Source organism: Hippopotamus amphibius, chromosome 9, assembly GCF_030028045.1.
Source record: "Hippopotamus amphibius kiboko isolate mHipAmp2 chromosome 9, mHipAmp2.hap2, whole genome shotgun sequence".
Lineage (NCBI taxonomy): Eukaryota > Metazoa > Chordata > Mammalia > Artiodactyla > Hippopotamidae > Hippopotamus > Hippopotamus amphibius.
This window is the reverse complement of record NC_080194.1, coordinates 41,889,728-41,906,084: the sequence shown is the minus strand read 5'-3', so window position 1 is coordinate 41,906,084 and position 16,357 is coordinate 41,889,728. Positions and strand designations below refer to the sequence as shown.

The 16,357-nt window shown below is 48.7% G+C and overlaps 1 protein-coding gene across 2 annotated transcripts in view; it reads left to right on the top strand.

Moving 5' to 3' along the window:
- Nucleotides 1-16,357, top strand: part of XNDC1N (XRCC1 N-terminal domain containing 1, N-terminal like) — a 45,712-nt gene that overhangs the window by 6,681 nt on the left and 22,674 nt on the right. Inside the window, exons 3-13 of one of the 2 annotated variants that reach the window (XM_057695604.1) lie at nucleotides 118-259; nucleotides 1,177-1,332; nucleotides 2,435-2,613; nucleotides 5,262-5,347; nucleotides 5,589-5,761; nucleotides 7,873-7,945; nucleotides 9,401-9,528; nucleotides 10,246-10,354; nucleotides 11,254-11,299; nucleotides 13,236-13,955; nucleotides 15,600-15,812. In XM_057695604.1, the coding sequence (XP_057551587.1) occupies nucleotides 118-259; nucleotides 1,177-1,332; nucleotides 2,435-2,613; nucleotides 5,262-5,347; nucleotides 5,589-5,761; nucleotides 7,873-7,945; nucleotides 9,401-9,528; nucleotides 10,246-10,354; nucleotides 11,254-11,299; nucleotides 13,236-13,955; nucleotides 15,600-15,812 (2,025 nt within the window). Of the gene's footprint in view, nucleotides 1-117; nucleotides 260-1,176; nucleotides 1,333-2,434; nucleotides 2,614-5,261; nucleotides 5,348-5,588; nucleotides 5,762-7,872; nucleotides 7,946-9,400; nucleotides 9,529-10,245; nucleotides 10,355-10,491; nucleotides 11,471-13,235; nucleotides 13,956-15,599; nucleotides 15,813-16,357 lie in introns of those variants that run through there. The other variant, XM_057695605.1, reaches the window with a different exon arrangement.

Sequence of the window (16,357 nt, the reverse complement as noted above, 5' to 3'; positions counted from 1 at the left end):
TTTCTATCACATTAGGACCCTGGAAAGGTTTAGGAGTGTAGGGATCCCTCATTCATGGACAGGCTTTTTTCCCTTGGACTCAGTGAGATCCCTGATTTTCTCCTCTCTCTGACTTAGGATCCCAAATATCCAGTGGAGAACTTGCTGAACCCAGACAGTCAGAGGGGACCTTGGCTCAGTTGTCCTCAGGACAAGAGTGGGCAACTGAAAGTGGAGCTGCAGCTGGAGAGGGCAGTGCCCATTGGCTACATCGATGTGGGTGAGTGAGTTCTCTGGGGCCTAGTAACCTCTGTGGGCGAACACAGGAGGACCATTCCCTTCCAAATGCTGCAGCAACGTGTCTCACTTCTGTCTTGCTGAGCAGCCTTCATGGAACAAGCCCTAGCTGGTGTGAAGGGGAGATGTGGCCCTTGCCCTTGGGGCAGGTATGTGGTGTTGGTGAACTCAATGAATGCCACTCCTTTAATTACACAACGTACCTGCCTTGCTTTGATCTGAATGATCTCGGTGAAGCCTTAGGACATTAACAAACATAGTTAAAAATGTCAACAAATAGAATCTGTATATACCTCTGCATATCAGTGTCAGGGGACTTCCCTGGCGGTCCAGTGGTTAAGAGTCCACGTTTCCAGTGCGGGGGGCATGGGTTTGATCCCTGGTCGGGGAACCAAGATCCCACATGCCGTTTGGCTCAGCCAGTAAAAAAATTAAATTTAGGGAGAATGCTTGGGGAATGAATGAGCCTGTGCAGGCTCACCAGGAAGGCTCCATAGGAGTTTATAGGTTGAGAAGCTTGGCCTTAGAATTCTCTGGAATAGAAAATTGACAGAGACCATTGGTCTCAGCTCTGTCAGGACAGAGAGATCAGGCTCCGCAGCAAGGATTTAAGAGAGACAGAGTTTAGCATTGCCCACCAGAGCCAGAGGACAGGGAAGCAGCAAGTTTCTTGGGTCAGGGGAAGGTTTCTGGCCGGGAGGAACACAGTGAGCCTTCATTTCGTGGGCTGAGGTCAAGTCCCACTTCAGTTGCTGGTTCACTGTGTTGCTCGACCTCTCTCGACCTCCATCTAGCTCTAGAATGGAGGAATGTCCTCTTCCCACCGATTCCCTTGTGTACAGTCAGGGGAGCCCCTGTCATCCCTTCACCCTTGATTTTCTCACAACCTTTTGTCCCCAGGTAACTGTGGCTGTGCTTTCCTGCAAATTGATGTGGGTCGATCTTCTTGGTCCCTGGACAGACCTTTCATCACCCTGCTCCCTGCAACCATGCTAATGTCCCTGACTGATTCAAAGCAGGGAAAAAACCGTTCAGGTGTCCGCATGTTTAAAGATGGTAAGGAGGGCAAAAGCAGAAATGGGAGAGAGACTGAGAGGGACAGTCATGATGAGAAAGTGCGATGCAGGACTACAAAGGCCTGTGCGAGCTGGAAGGCGTACATTGTAGGAGGGAGCCTACACATGGGTTTTCTTACATGTGCGGGTGAGATAGGGATAGGGTAGTTAATGAGTGGACCAGTGTGGTATGTTTGTGTGTGAGTTCTCCATGATGACAGTACATGACAGCTGGGGGTATTTATGAGCTATGATTTTTATTTACACATAACATGTGATTCAGTGAAGCTAGATGTAGAACACACATGTGTGATTAGTGTGTTTGTACAAACGTGTATATAAGTGTGAGTGTAGGATAAATGTTTCTGTAAGTGATGGAAGGCTCTATGATAGTTATAGTTATGTTGTGTACAGTGTTTCCTGAGTCCTGGTCTGTGCAGATCTCTGTGCTCACTGGGCACTGCACAAAAAACATAAGATCTGATTCCTGGCAGTAAGTAAGGATTTGTCTGAGTTTAAATTGCAGGCATTTGTAGCATTGTCAAGGAGGAGGGATATGCGATACGAGGTGGGAGAGATGAGATACTACTAGAGAGTGCTGGGAATTGAAGATGAGAAGGGTTTGTAGTACTGGCATGTGATCCTGTGAGCGAGTGTGTAGGGCCTGTAGTGCTGTAAGGGAGGTTGAGGTCTCGTGGTCCAGGAAGGGTAGATGTAGCTCAGCTAATCCACTTGGCAAGAGGTCACCCCAGACCCCAACCTGCAGATACCCCCTGTTAATACAAGACATTGATGAGGTCCCTGAAGAGGTGTAGACTAAGGCAGCACTCATGCTGGGAACAGTGTGGAACCGTGACAGAGGAGCAATGGTGGGAAGGCAAAGCACTGGGTCTGGGAGGGCCCTGACTGGCCTGCAAGGCACTGCCAAACCCTGAGCACCCAGGCCCGGGGGAGGCATGGCCTCCATTCTTCCTTGGGATGGAGTTTACTCTCTATAGTCCCAGTCCTTTCTTTCCTCTCCTCAGTATTGACCTTCTCTTCCTCTCTCCCTCCCATTCATGCATTTCCTTTCTCCCTCATTTTCTTTCTCTTTTCTCCTTGAGATGACTTCCTGGCTCCAGCCTCAGGTGAGTCATGGGATCGACTTCGCCTGACCTGCTCCCAGCCCTTCACACGTCATCAGTCCTTTGGCCTGGCCTTCCTGCGGGTGTGTTCCTCTCTGGACTCCTTAGATGACCCTGTGGGGGGTCCTTCAGACCCTGTGAGCTCAGGGCTGAGCCAGGTATGTACCGTGGTAGAGCAAGAACTTAACATTTTCCCACCCTTTTCAGTTTCTAGTTAGGAAGCTAGTGCTTGATTGAGGGATAGACACAAGTATATACAACATACATTCAAATACAAACATAAGTGGGCTTCTGCCCTTTCGTACAGGTAGGCGTGAACTCCTCTCCTTCCCTTTCACACACGGAAGAGTCACGTACGTGAGCCTTCGATACAGTGTACACAGAGCTGTTGGACCATTTGTTCTGTAGCCGTAATGAAATTCTTTTGGGATTCAAACTTTATCTCCTACTTTATTTCTGGTTCCTGGGGATTATAGCTTTCATCAGACTTTTCCTTCCAGCACTTAAAAGCCCCAGGGCTCACTTACAGTCCCTCTTGTTATTGTTGTCCCCTGACCCACCTGCCTGGCACAGCCAGCTACATTCTTAGATACCTGCTCTGCAATTTCACTTGTTTCTCTGCTTTCTCTCCCTGTATAATACACATATCCTCCTAAGAGAAGATGTGTAGGTTTCTGACTGTGTATAGGTATAGATGGGTAGGTGTCTGGTCAATTGACCTCCCTTTTTGTCAGCCAGTTTTCTAATAATTTTTTCTTCTAAGCCTATTCTGACTTCTCTTGCTTTCTTATCACTTGTGTGTGTCTCCGTTTATCTTTCCAAGCCAGCACCCTCCATGATAATTCACTCACAAACAAATATGAAGATGTAATCATACAAGGCTAGAGTCATAGAGATAAAAAAATACTTAGAGATCATCAAGCCCCACCCACCTCACTTTATATCTCAGGTAGAGAAATGTATATACACAGTGAGAGCAGAGTAGGGACCAGAAGCCAGGTCTCCTGCCATTACACCACAGTGCTTCCTGAGCACACAGTACATTTTTTAGAAGCTTCAAACATTTGAAAGAACCAGAAGTATTCTGATTCCCAGAAGTGAACCTCACAGGTGTCACTCCTGTTGAGATTACTGCAAAAAAACAAGAAACTGAGCTTTGGAAAGAGAAAATGGAGTTGGAGCAGACGGAGGAGGAGGAGATGCTTTTGTAACACAGCCTTGGGAGAGACCCAGAGTGCAGAGACAAAGTAAAGCCTGAGATTTACTTTTGGTCTGAGATTTACTCTTTCTTCGCGGGAAGGGCTGAAAATGCAAAAGGATCAGTGGAAGCAGTTCTTTGTGCTCTGCCAGGTTCCGATATTGTCTCAGCATATTCCAGACCTTTCTGGCCCCGGCTGTTCAATAAAATGGAAGCTCTGTGAGATTAGGGACCTGTTTGTCTTGTTCCATAAGGCATTCCTGGCATCTAGGACAGTGTCTAGAACAAAGTAGGCTTTCTAGTATAAATGTTTATTATACAAATGACCTTTCAGAGGGGAGTGGTAGATAGGGTCACTAGAAAATTTATCCAATGCAGGGGACAAGGGTTCAGTCCCTGGGTGGGGAAGATTCCACATGCTGTGGAGCAACTAAGCCCATGCGCCACAACTATTGAGCCTGTGCTCTAGAGCCCATGAGCCACAGCTACTGAAGCCTATTTGCCTAGATCCGGTGCTCCACAACAAGAGAAGCCCACTGCAATGAGAAACCCACACACCGCAATGAAGAGTAGCCCGCGCTCACCACAACTAGAGAAAGTCCATGAGCAGCAACAAATAACCAACACAGCCAAAACTTAAATAAATAAATAATCTTTTTTTTTTTTTAAAAAAAGAATCTATGGTAGAAGAAACAGAGCTGAAAATTAAAGGGGAATTTTTTAATTTGTTAAATTCAAGGGAAAAAAGGAAATTTGGAATAATAAAGAAAAAGCCATAGATAAATTGACACAGATTAATTGAATTTTGACAAAGAATTAAGAAACTGTAGTATACCACATGAATAAAATCTATGTAGAAGTGACCTAGTGCATGATTATTGCTCATAGACATTTCTGGAGTTAGAAGCAGAAAGGTTTATAAAATGCCTGTGATATTTAGATATAGAGTGACTGATGCTAGAAAGAGACATGTGATATCTATACGCATGCTTTTATAGATGGCTAGAAGTGGTGGCTAAAATTGGTAGGATTTTAGTTGCAGGTGAACAAAATTGTTCACGAAATAAATCCTACTGGAATTTAAACAATATTATTAAATAATATTGAAAAGAGGAAAATGACTGAAATATCCCCAAATAGTTCTATTTTGAACTATTTTTAAATATAGAGAAATACGTATGTGTGTATAATTTGTTTCTCTCGCATAGGTATATAGAGATGAGTGATTTGCGTTTTGTACCTACATGAATCAACTTTATATACGTACAATTTATATATGTACAGATTTTTTAAATGTGTGTGTGTGTGTACTTTCAAAAATTTGCACATATCAGTCCCAAAGCACTGTTTTTCCCAATAGCTTGTGTGCTTTTATCCCGGAATCATGATAAAACTCTTAGCATTGGGGAACTAAGTACACAAAATCACGAAATCTCACATCTTAGAGCCGAGAGTGTACACACAAGCCAAGGTGCCACGTAAATTATAGCAGATACACTCATTAACTAAGCTGAAGTCCTGAGTTTGGGAGTATCCCTGGCACTAGGCGGCAGTGTCCCCTGGTGGTGAATGTCTGTACTTCATATTTCTCCATTTTCTTCTCCTCAGGGCTCTTCTGATGCTCAAGAGTCTGGTCCCAACCCCTGGCTGATTAATCCTTCCATCAGGAGGACATTCTTCCCAGATCCCCAAACGTACGTAGCTGCCAGAATGGAGGTCTCTTGGCCACTTCTCTGTTCTTTCTCCTGGAGGAGAAAGGGTACCAAGTCACTCACAGGCACACTGACGCTGCCTGGGTTCTCTCAGTTAATTACATACTCTAGGCCTAACCCCATCTGTATATCAAACTGGCTTTCTTGGCTAGATGCCACTGACCTGGGTGAGCAGAATAGAGTCTCTGTTCTGAATGAAGCCAAGTACTGCATTTCCCTGCAGGACCACCAAGGAAATTTCAGAGCTCAGGAATATCCTAAAGCAGCTGCAGCCAGGGGCTTTGGGGCGTTCGGCCTGCATGGTGCTTTCAGCTGCCCGCAAGGCACCTCCAGCCCGCGTGGCAAGCCCAAACAACAACGATGCAGAACCAGGTCCCAGTCATCGGGACAGCGCAGGTGAGGCCCTATGACCTACCTTTGGCTCCTTACTTCCCCTGGCACCCTGCTTCCTCCCTGAATCCATCATTGCTATACAAGGATGGTTCACACTTGGGACTTCAAATGGGAGAAAAGATAGTTGTCAGTGTCTTGTTACCAGAAGAAAAATCAAATACTGTGTAGTGATTGAAAGAGCGCTGGCCTAGGAACCAAGAGTCCTCATCTCTTTAAGCCTCAAATCTCTCATCTTCAAAGTGAAGAAATTAAACCAAATAGTACGTAGGCCTCTTGCAGTATGAGTGTTCTGTGATGACCTCAGAAGGACAATTAAGTCGGGGTGGTGGTATATGGAGCTTATTGGAGAAATAAAGTAGGGGAGTAACGTGGTTTCATCACAGAGGAAGAAAGGATTCAACATTTTGGAGTTGCTACTTTGCACCAGACATTGCTGGCACTTCTACTAACTTTATCTATTTAACGTTCACAACAAACTCATTTTACAAAAGAATCTGAAGTTCAGAGAGGTTATGGATTCTGAGTCACACAGCTAATAAGTGGCAGAGCCAGGGTTTGAACCCCAGAGGTCTTGTCCTTTTCACGATTCTAGACAGCAGGAGGGAGGAAACCAGTAGAGTTCTCATTGAAAACCCTTGGTTTCACTCATTGCTTCACTGGGAAAATTTTTTTTAAAGGAATGGTCTGTCATTTCAAAGAACTGAACAAATTAGTGAAGTCATGAGTGTATTATTTTATGGCAGAAATAAGGTACATTGGTTATCTATTGTTATGTAACAAGTTACACCAAAACTCAATGGCTGAAAACAATATTTATTATCTCACAGTTCCTCAAGGTTAGGAATCCAGATGTGACTTAACTGGGTCCTCTGGCTCTGGATCTGTCACAGGCTGCAGTCATCTCGAGGTTTAACTGGAAAGGATCTGCTCCCTAGCTCACTCACATGGTTGTTAGTAGGATTCAGTCGAGAGCTGTTGGATTGAGGCTTCCCTCAGTTCCTTTGCCACGAGAGCTTCTCCATAGAGCATCTCACAATGTGGCAGCTTGCTTCATCAGAGGGAGCCAGCTAGTGGGCGAGATAGAGAGTGCTAGCAAGAACGGAGTCGGTCTTTTGTAACCTAATCACAGAAGTGACATCCTGTCACTTTTGTCATATTCTGTTCATTAGGAGCGAATTACTTACTAAGTCCTGCCCACATTCAAGGGGAGGCATGAATATCAGGAGGCAGGAACCAGAAGCTACCTACCACATAAGGAAGGATGTGGGTTATCATTTTAAAATACGGCAAATGGCGAGGGAACTAACTTTTGGGGGCACCCTACAAACTGGGTGCTGGAGCTATGAAAGCATTTTTTCTTCATTGCTGTGTGCAGGCTTTCTCTAGTTGTGGTGAGCAGGAGCTACTCTTCACTGTGGTACGCAGACTTCTCATTGCGGTGTCTTCTCTTGTTGCAGAGCACAGACGCTAGGTGCGTGGGCTTCAGTAGTTACAGCACACGGGCTCAGTAGTTGTGGCTTGTGGGCTCTAGAGTGCAGGCTCAGTAGTTGTGGCACACGGGCTTAGTTGCTCTGCGGCATGTGGGATCTTCCTAGACCAGGGGTTGAACCCATGTCCCCTGCATTGGCAGGGGGATTCTTAACCACTGCACCACCAGGGAAGTCCCAAAAGCACTTTAAAATATAGTAAATGCCATACATAGTGCTTCATAAGTTCTGAATAACTAGACAAATAGTTATTGCTAGTTTTTGTTACTGTTCATTTGACAGATATCAATTGCACATCTTTATGTGCAAGACTCTGGGCTTGGTGCCAGCGACACCACAGTAAATAAAACAGCAATGCTCCTACGCTGATGGAGAGATACGCATCCTTGTCATACAAGGAAATCGAAAACTTAAAACTGTGATAAGTACTTCAAAGGCAAAGCATAGCAGGATGACCAGATTTAGATGACAGAACCTTGCCTCACAGGAATTTTTCATCTGAGACTTGAAGAGCAAGAAAGAATTGACCAGGGAAGGAGGATAGAAAGAATATTCTCAAAATAAGGGATATCACGTGTGAAGGTCCTTTTGTTAATGAGCTCGATTTAATGAGCGTTTCCAACACAGAGCCCAGACCAGAGGGACAAGGCACAGAGAAAGATGTGGGCAGGACGAAGAGGCGGAAAAGGCAAGCCTGCAGGTAAGTAGGTCAACCTGAAAAGCCCAGATCACCTCCCCAAACCTACTACCCTTCTGCACCTGTCCTTCCCCCACTCATGTTCCGGTTATACAGAGAGCACCCTGGTGTTTGGGTCTTGATCTCATGGTCTGGACCTAGAAGTTAGCAGAGAAAAGACGTCCTTGCCCACATGGTGTCAGGTGTGGAGCTAGACAAGGAGGTGGCCCTGGAGTGAACCGGAACGTTAAGACAAGTTCACTATATCTCATGGGCTTCATTCAAATTTAAATTGTTTTCTGCCTCAAAGGACACCGTCAAGGAAAAAAAAGAAAACCCACAGAATATGGGAGAAAATACTTGCATATCGTATATCCAATAAGGGGCTTGTATCTAGAATATATAAGGAAACTTACAACTCAGTAGTGAAAAGATAACCTGATTTTTTGAATGGACAAAAAATCAGAGTAGACTTCTCCAAAGAAGATATACATGTGGCCCATAAGCACATGAAAAGATGCTCCACATCATTAGCCATCAGAGAAATGCAAATCAAAACCACAGTGATCACTATATCATACCCACTGGGATGGCTGTAATCAAAAAGACAATAACAAGCGTTGGCAAAGGTGGGCGACACTAAACTCCCATACGTTGCTGCTGAGAATGTAAAACGGTGCAGCCATCTTGGTAAACAGTTTGGCAGTTCCTCAAAAAGCTAAACATAGAGTTACCATATGACCCAGCAATGCCACTCCTAGGAACATACCCAAAAGATCTGCTAACAGATCTTCACACAGCAATGTATAGACAGATGCTCACAGCAGCATTATTTATAAGAGCCAAGAAGTGGAAACAACACAAGTGTCCATCAACTGATGAAGAAACAAAATGTGTGTATATCTGTGGTGGAATATCACTCAGCCACGAAAAAGGAATGATGTACTGATGGCACAACATAGACAAACCTTGAAAATATGCTAAGTGAAATGAGTCAGTCACAAAAGACCACGTTATATGATTCCAAAATAGACAAATCCATAGAGACCGAACGTAGGTTAGTGGTTGCCAGAGTATGTGGGGATAGAGGAATGGGGAGTGACTACAAATGGGTTCAGGGTTTCTTTTTGGGGTGATAAGAATGTTCTGGAATTAGATAGTTGTGGTTACATGACCTTGTGAAGTTCCTAAAACCATTGAATAATATATTTTAAAAGGATGAGTTTTATGGAATGTGCATTATGTCTCGATAAAAAAGGATAGTAAAAAACCCGAAGGCAGTCATAGAAGCTCTGTCCTCAGACATTCAAAGGTTAGATGACTTCCCTCAAGTCTGATACATCAAGTGAGCAAACCAGGACCCCAACCCAGGGCTTCTGGCTCCATGTCAACTAGTCTACATTTTCACCCTGGTTTGAGGCTCCTTCAGCCCTTAGGGCCTCTTGCTAACAGTTGGTCTCTAACCATTCTTTCTCACAGGCCTGTCTCCAATGCAAACTCTCGACCAAAACAGAGGGGGCTAGCAAAGGCAGGCCAAAGAGAGCACCAGCGACCCCAGGCCCAGAGCAGTGGTGTCCAGGACAGCGGGCAGTGCCCCATTTGTGCAGGTAAGCTTCTCGGGCTCAGGGGTTGTTGGGGGAGTCCTAGGCATCCCTTGAGGGAGGAATGGGAGATCTGGGAATGCTGCCAGGAGACGTGTGAACTTGGATACCTGGCCTCTGTCCTCTGCAGTTACGTACAAGTCTGTTTTGAACACCCACTCACATTGTGTTCACCAAGCAGAGGAAGGAACATCGGCCCTGCCCTCAGAGGAATATGAAACAAAGTAAAGTAAAACACTATCAGAGAGGCTTAGGATTTCATTCATAACATCTTCCTCCATGACCAAATTCTGCTTCCTCTCTAAGTCTCTGTTCAAATGGTACTTACTTGCCAAGTCTTCTCTGACCTCCGATAATCTCTCCCAGCTGAGCTCCTGCAGCATTCTTTGATTCCCCTGGGCTTAGCACGTGTCACCCTCTGCTTTGTGTCACAGTTCCTTGTGGTCATAGCTTATCTTTACCCCAGACGCCATAGTCCATGAGGACAGGCCTAGGCTTACGTCCCTCAGCTCCTAGCACAGTGTCAGGCACATAGTAAACACTAGAAGCGCTTGGTGGATTCATGACTGGGTAGCATCTCTCAGGTGTAAAATGTTCAACCCCCGTAAATTTCCTGCAAAAACAGCTGCATTTTGACAGCAGATGTTCCCATCAGGCTGCTGGGGGGTGGCCTCCTGCCTGGGAGCCCAGTTTTCTCACCTCCTTCTCTCCTCACCCCCTCAGGCTCCTTCAGCATTGAGATGCTTCCCCAGCACGCTGCCACTTGTGGAGAGACCTCCCCACCTCCCCCAGCCTCTCCCTCCTCGTCACCATCTTCATCGCCATCTGTCCTGTGGGTGTCCTCCCCAGAGAGCTCTCCACCCATTTCCTGGGTCCACTGCCCTATCTGCCAGTTGCCGTTCTCAGCAGGAGAAATAGAAGAACATGCCAGCATGTGTGGGGAGGTCCTTCAGGCATGAGCCATGAAGTCCTGTGGGTTTGGCCCCCGCCACCCTCTGTGACTGAAACTGGGGCATGCATCTCTTGACAGTTGAGAGGGGCCGATGAGGCCGAGCCGCCCTCTGTCCTCCTCTCCCCTCATTCCCTTAGTCCTCTGCCTGAGGGCCCCTCTGGGCTCCCCACTCCCAGTTGTCAGGGCTTCTGTCACCATGGCACCCTACTCCCCCAAGGACAGCTCCATCTCTCTCTTCTTTGAAACTTCTTGGGTGGAACTGGTGATCTCTTGAGGGCTTTGGGACACAGTCCAGAAAGTCCTTCCCTCAGTGAGTGATGTGTATCCTCGTGCCCATTTTCCTGAGAGGAAAACTGAGGCCCAGTGAAAAGAAAAGCACTGCCTGACAGATAAGATCCTGTGGTGTCCTGGGAAGGGGAGAGTGAATTTTGAGCATCGCATGAGCTAAACTCTCAGTATCCCTTGGGGCTTCCCTTCCTATGATAATCAGGTAACAGTGTTGCTGTGTGACTTTAAGCAAGTTATTTATCTTGGGCCCCAGAGTTAACCCTCAGTAACAGAAAAAAATCCCATCCTCTATTCAGAGCTTTATGGGGATCAGATGGGCTAATGACTAAGGAATGGTTCTCAGCTCGGCTGTGGAATCTTGGGCAAATCCCAGTCCCCATGAGAAGAGTGGGGCAGTTGGACCAGAGGGTCACTGAGGTCCCTTCCGCCTATGTTTTTCTAAATTGTCTTCCCACCTTCTTTGAGCAACTGTGTCCTCTCCTCTTTCCCAGAAGATTTCATTGCCTGACACTAACACCAGTTACCCTGGTCTCTAGGGTACAAGGCAGAGGGGGAGCAGCTGGTCCTGGCAAAGGGAGGGCCCCAGGCGGGGTTTTGAAGGGGTAGGAAGGAGGAAGCTGGGCACAGTCAGGGAGCAGACAGAGGAGCAGGAGTTCCATCCTTCCATCCCTGCCAGTGTAGGTGGGTGCAGCCATGGACCCCCTCACGGTAAGAGGCTTTCAGCTCCCCCGCCTTCCCCCATCCTGGTCACATTTCTGGCCATGATTAAAACAATAGATTGACCCAGAGGCGTGGCAGGGACATCCTAGCTGCCATGCAGGTGGTGGACATCACCCCGCAGGTGGGAGGAGAGCCGTTGGAGGCCCAACCTTTGGCCCAGAAGAGAAGAGCGATGAGGATGGGCTGGGCCTGGCGGGAGAGAGGGACAAGGCAGCATTGGGGGGTAGGGGTGGGGGGGTGAATGCCGCCCAAAGCAGGAGAGGGCAGAGCTGGCAGGTTGGTGGAGGAGAGCCTGGTGGGATCCTGCTACAAGGCCTGATCAGAGCTTAGGGGCTTGGAAAAAGCCCAGTTCAGTGACCCTCCTGTGTGGACGTGTCTGGACCTGTCCTTCGGAAGCTCTGGGACTTCCCGAGGGAGGAGCAGCTGGGAGAGGATGTCAACAAGATGGGAGCTGGTCCTGGACAGATCTGTGTGCTGCGTGGGGGTTAGGCGTCCAGCGCAGCCCTGTCCTGCTTCAGCCCACTACCTCTCAGGCTGCCCACATTTGGCCCCACTGTGTATGCGGGTCCCTGTGAAGATGGAAGTTGTGCTGAGGGAGGGACCCCCAGTCAGACCCAGTTCTGGCACTCTCCTAACCTGACATTCCACACAATAAAGTGGTGACTAAGAAAATTTGTTTAATCTTTGATCTGCAAATCTTCAGGAGATGTGGAGCGTCTATGCTGTTGGCTTTTAAAGATGGAGGAAGTGGCCATAAACTAAGGAATGCAGGGAGCATAGCTCTAGAAGCTAGAAAAGGATACCCACCTAGAGCTACCCTGCCCTGCCAACGCCTTGCCTTTAGCCCAAGGGTTTAGTTCTGACTCCTAGAACCACAAGAGAATAAATTTGTGTGGTTTTAAGCCACTACATTTTTTACAAAAGGAAAACATTTTTCAGCCAAGACAAATTTTCTAAATATTATCATCATTTCGTACCAGTAAATGGGATATCATTTACTAACAGCTTAACAAAAATATACAAGAAGCTATTATTACGGTATGAAAGGGTATTTCTAAAATGATTGATTCCTGGAAAATACGGAAATGAAATGTATTCCCTACATAGACATAATGGGGGGGCGGGGAACATTCATATTGTCCTTATACAAGATGATCACATTATATAAACCATATATCCTAGAGTATATAACATGTAATGTAGAATTTAATTTCAGAGTAAAACAGATAAAAATCGTTATTTTCCTTCTTAAAAGAGGGAAAGTACTTACCTACATTCTTATATCCCACATTTGGGGGCTTTTGAAGAAGTAGAGATTCCAGAAATCTAAAAGCTACTCTACTACTACTAATTTCTATTTGAGTTGAGGAGCAGCACGGCAGAGTAGTTAGGAATACCAGCTCCTCAGCCAGGCTGCCTGGGCGCCCACCTCGTCGAAGTGGTTTGGCATGTCCGTACTTCAGCTTCCTCACCTGTTAAAGAGAGAATGATAGCTCCTATGCTGCAGGGATATTTAAGAATTGAATGAGTTACTTACTTTTGAAGGGTTTAGAAAACTACCTGTACATAAGCACTACATAAGCGTTAGCAAAACAAAAAAAAGGAAATTTGTGTTAGTGTCTGTTTGGGATAGGAAGACTGTAATGTTGCCTGGGTGTAGAGGGTTAAGGGCTTGAAGGTGGAAGGTGAGGGCGGCCCCGAAGCAAAGGAGGTTGGAGACTTGGGATCCCACCCTCTCTACTGCTTCATCCAGCCTCAGCCTAACTGGACCGAGATCATGAACAGAAAGCTGAAGTTCCCGCCTGCACTGCTGGGTGCCATCCAGGAGGGGCAGCTGGGCCTGGTTCAGCAGCTGCTGGAGTCGGGGGTCGAGGCCACGGCTGGCGGGCCAGGCGGGCCCCTGCGGAATGTGGAGGAGGCCGAGGACCGCTCCTGGAGGGAGGCCCTCAATCTGGCCGTCCGCCTAGGCCACGAGGCCATCACTGATGTGCTATTGGCCAACGTCAAGTTCGACTTCCGGCAGATCCACGAGGCCCTGCTGGTGGCCGTGGACACAAACCAGCCAGCAGTGGTGCGCCACCTGCTGGCCCGGCTGGAGCGGGAGAAGGGCCGCAAGGTGGACACCAGGTCTTTCTCACTGGCTTTCTTTGACTCATCAATTGATGCCTCCCGCTTCGCCCCCGGTGTCACCCCCCTCACCCTGGCCTGCCAGAAGGACCTGTACGAGATCGCCCAGCTGCTCATGGAGCACGGCCACACCATCGCCCGGCCCCACCCCGTCTCCTGCGCCTGCCTCGAGTGCAGCAACGCGCGCCGCTACGACCTGCTCAAGTTCTCCCTGTCCCGCATCAACACCTACCGTGGCATCGCCAGCCGCGCCCACCTCTCCCTGGCCAGCGAGGATGCCATGCTGGCTGCCTTCCAGCTCAGCCGCGAGCTCAGGCGCCTTGCCCGCAAGGAGCCTGAGTTTAAGGTTGGTTTCTGCTCCCTTCCCCTGCCCTCGGTGCCCTGTATCTGTCCTTCCACTGGGGCATGGTCGGGCCTCTGGTGGGTGTTCTGGGAAGAAGGAAACAACAGACAGATGTTCTCGGGAAACCTCCATTCTGGTGGGGAGCTGCAGAATCCCACCCTGAAGGGGATCTCGTTCTCATGGCAGACAGCTATCACCCTAGGGCACCTCGTCTCACGGGCGTGGAACGGACACCACCCTGGGGGTGTCCTGGCTCTGTCTGAGGGACGGGAGAGAACCTAGATAGAAAGGCATAGATAAAGACTTAGAGGTCGCATTCAGTGGAACCTGTGATTTCTGAATACCTACTGTGTGGTCCCACCCAGAGCACTGCGTGTTGGGGCCTCAAGTTTGTGATCACAGCGGGGAGAGAGAGGACAGAGGGAGGCAGACAAGACTCCCAGGATGTTCAGCCCCATGCTCAGGTGCTACAGGGCTTCCAAAGCCCAGAGAAGAGGTCAGGAAGCTACAGCTGTTGTGTGCAGGACAGACTCCTTCGAAGAAGCGGGATTAATCTTGGCTACACAACCAGGTGGTTTAACACAGGTGGAGAAGGGTAGGAAGGATATTTGAGGTCAGGGTTCAGTCCAAACAAAGACTCTCAGCTAGCAAAAGTAGACATGGGATGCGTGCAGGGGCCCTGTGCAGACAGAATGTGTGAAGGGGAGCCAGGGAGGCCTGGCGGCAGGGACTAGTCAGGGGCTTTGAATTCACCCGTCCAGTTCCCTCCATCACTCATCCACGGACATCCCCTCTGTGCCAGGCAGACTTGGTCCCCATGGTCAAGATTACCATTCGGTGGGGAAACAGACAAGGATATTAAGACAGAGTCCTAAGGCAGGATGTGAGCTGTGCTGGGCGAGGCCGGGGAAGAGTGTGCTGCGTGTCCAGAGTCGTAGAAGAGCCCCCACTTCGCAGGTAGTAAGGAAGAGCAGCCCTCTCCAGAGGACTTCCCCTCCATCGTCACAGCAGCCCCCAGAAAGAGGCAGCAGGAGTGAGCATCCCCACCTCCCAGGCGGGGGGCGGAGGCTTGGAAAAGGGAAATACCTTATCCAGTGTGACACCACCTGAGGGACCGTGCTGGGCCTCAGACCTAGGCTCCTGAAACCCTAGCCAGCAGCCTCTGTTTTTAGGGCCCCAAGTAAAACCGAGGCTAGGACTGGTAAAGTGGAGGCAAGAACTGCCCACTTGTGTCTGCAGCTCCTAAAACTGCCAGCGTGGGTCCCCGTATAAGGTAGGTGCTCAACAAAAGTAATTAAATGAACCCAAGAAGCCATGAAGAATAGGAGCAGGAAAGGGACAGAAATAGGGAAGAGGAAGTACAAGGGGTGGACAAAGGTGACCGAGGGGTCTGGGCTGAAATGACTCAGCGATACGGTAGATGCAGCACCAGAGGAGCAAAGTTGACATGGGAGGTGCCTCGTTACAACCAGGAGGACAGGTAGGGTGGCAGAGAAGAAAGGAATAGATGACTCAGGGTGATACCAGCTGTAAGTGACGGCCGAGGGCAGGACAGAGTGACCCGGGCCCGCTGTTGGGAGGGAGGGGGCTGACCTGATGGGGCTGGGCCCGCAGGGTGGCAGGCACACATGGACTTCCTCCCTACAGCCCGAGTACATTGCCCTGGAGTTGCTGAGCCAGGACTACAGCTTTGAACTGCTGGGCATGTGCCGGAACCAGAGTGAGGTCACTGCGGTGCTCAATGACCTGGGCGAGGACAGCGAGACTGAGCCCGAGGCGGAGGGTCTGGGCCAGGCCTTTGAGGAAGGCATCCCCAACCTGGCGAGGCTGCGGCTGGCCGTCAACTACAACCAGAAGCGGGTCAGCTGGGCCCTACCCGCCTCCCCCCGCCCTGCCCTGACCCCTTGCCCTGCCACTCCTAGGTAGCCCCCACTTTGACCCTAAGCAAGTCGTTTCCCTGCCCTCAGGACCCCTCTTAGATCTTGATTCTGAGCTCCCTTCTATCTAGGCCCTTATCCTGTGGGTCTCCCACCCTCCCTTTTTACCTTCAGTCTACGTCCCTAACCTCTCCCCAGCCCTTGAAAGTCCCATTACTCGCCCAGACCCCACCTTCAGACCAGACTTCTGGGTCTTACCCTCAGCTCTGCCTCTGGCCTGCTGAGTAGGCTTGGTTCAGTCTTTTTCTATTGTTAGACTTCAGTATCTTACTCTATTCAGCAAAATTAGACTAGATCTCTCAGGGCTTAAGTACCAAGTGATTCCTTTCTTCATCTCACTAGATGCCTGCCCCCTAAGCCTAAGATATACTCCCTTTCTAGCCTCCCCCAGCCCCTTACTCCTCCCTCTCACCCACCCTCAGATATCCTAGCCCACCAGGAGCTTGACCAAAAACCTTCCTTCATAAT